The sequence below is a fragment of the Aegilops tauschii genome, chromosome 2 (assembly GCF_002575655.3).
Source record: "Aegilops tauschii subsp. strangulata cultivar AL8/78 chromosome 2, Aet v6.0, whole genome shotgun sequence".
NCBI lineage: Eukaryota > Viridiplantae > Streptophyta > Magnoliopsida > Poales > Poaceae > Aegilops > Aegilops tauschii.
The window spans coordinates 488,429,207-488,430,896 of record NC_053036.3 but is presented as its reverse complement, the minus strand read 5'-3'; the positions used below and the strand labels follow the sequence as shown (position 1 = coordinate 488,430,896).

At 51.2% G+C, this 1,690-nt stretch overlaps 1 protein-coding gene across 1 annotated transcript; it reads right to left on the bottom strand.

Annotated features, from left to right (window-relative positions):
* Window positions 1–1,006, bottom strand: LOC141041152 (uncharacterized). Its single transcript, XM_073507266.1, has 2 exons — window positions 403–1,006; window positions 1–260 (listed from the first exon to the last, which is right to left on the bottom strand). Exons 1-2 carry the CDS (start codon window positions 1,004–1,006, stop codon window positions 1–3), a joined length of 864 nt encoding a protein of 287 aa, XP_073363367.1.
* Between the last annotated feature and the right edge of the window lie 684 nt (window positions 1,007–1,690).

Genomic DNA, 1,690 nt, shown 5'->3' with positions numbered 1-1,690 from the left:
TCACTGATGCTCAATCAGATCTTCCTTCAGTCGCTTGTGAGTTGGTCGATGCTGAATTTGTTGATGCATTCGAATAAACTCTTCAAATGTGGCCCGATTCTGGTCTAGAAGTTGGATAGGATCACCCATGTTCTCAAATTCTAGAGCTGCGGCAGCATCGTCACCCTCATCCTCGACGATTATGTGGTGCATGATCACACAACATTTCATCACCTCCCACAAAGTATCCAGATGCCATTGTTTAGCAGGTCCACGAACAACTACAAAACGGGCCCACAAAACTCCAAATGCCCCTTAGACATCCTTTTTAGCTACTTCTTGTTTTTTTGGCAAAGTGAGCCTTTTTCTAGCCAACTGGGTTAGGGATGGTGCTGACAAAGGTAGCCCACGGAGGATAGATACCGTCAACCAGATAGTAGCTCATGTTGTACTCATGTCCATTGACAGTTTGGTAAGGATGAGCTTTTCCTTTAGTCAGCCTTGCAAACAATGGTGATCGCTGCAGCACATTGATGCCGCTGTGAGACCCGGGCATGCCAAAGAAAGCGTGCCAAATCCAAAGATCTTGTGGTGCAACTGCTTCAAGAATTATGGTGGGCTTCTTAACATGACCCCGATATTGCCCTTGTAAAGCCTTCGGGCAGTTCTCCCATTTCCAATGCATGCAGTCAAGAGACCCAAGCAAACCTGGCCACCCTCTTGCTTCTGAGATTGCCAACAGCCTCTCCGTGTCTGCCACAGTTGGTTCTCTCAGGTACCGTGGTCTAAACACCCCGACCACTACAGTTGCAAAACTGACCATGGCATCTCCGAATGTTCTCTCAGACATACGTAGGTACTCGTCCCATGAATCAGCGGCCATGCCATGTGCAAGCATCCGGAGTGTGGCCGTGCACTTATGGTAACCAGAGAACCCAATCGTCCCCACAACGTCTTTCTTCAGGATGAAGTAGTCATCATAGGATAGGACGCCATGGAACAAACGATCGAAGACAGTCTTGCGCATCCGAAAACGCTAGCGTAGATGGCCAGCGAAGAGTGCATCGGGGGCAAAGTATTCAACCATCAGTGTCAAATGCCATGTTCCCTGTTGCGGGTTGAGCACTCGATGACCCTTGATCGAGCCCTTGAAATTGAGAACACATTACTCCGCACGCTCCGCATCTTCAAGGACTGCATACATCATCGCCGTCTCATTGTAGTACTCCTCCTCGTACGACGAGCCGTCAGACGACTCAACATACTGCCCGTATATTTACTCCAAATCAGAATCCATTGCTAGAGAGAAGAAGGGAAGACTTTTTTAGCTCCGACAATCCATCGAACCGTTGTCAGCCATGGTGAGTATATCAACAGCGGACGGTACCTGGCGGGGCGGTCGGAGGACAGGGTTTGAGCGGCAATGGAGGAGAAGCAGGGTGGAGTCCTTCTGGAGCGCTGGAGGTGACGGACACGTAGAGTTCCCGCAGGGGTGCGGCGTGGCGGTCGGGGTGGTGGAGCGGCGGCTAAGGCAAGAGAGAAAGAAGGAAGAAGAGAAAATGGGAAGGATGGAGGCGCGAGGACCGAGAAGGGTTTTGGGTGGGCCGGGGTTGTTGGAGTCCTACGTGTCTGCTATCCGGACTCCCGCACCCCCCACTTTTGTCTCCAGTTTGCGGAAGAAAACGCGTCCGAACCGTCTCGCGGACCTATA

Excerpts from the sequence above, each read along its gene's own strand:
- LOC141041152 (XM_073507266.1), bottom strand. The coding sequence starts at position 1,006 with ATGCGCAAGACTGTCTTCGATCGTTTGTTCCATGGCGTCCTATCCTAT. Across the intron at positions 261-402 it reads GAGCTACTATCTGGTTGACG|TTGTTCGTGGACCTGCTAAA; the intron begins GTATCTATCCTC and ends CCCGTTTTGTAG.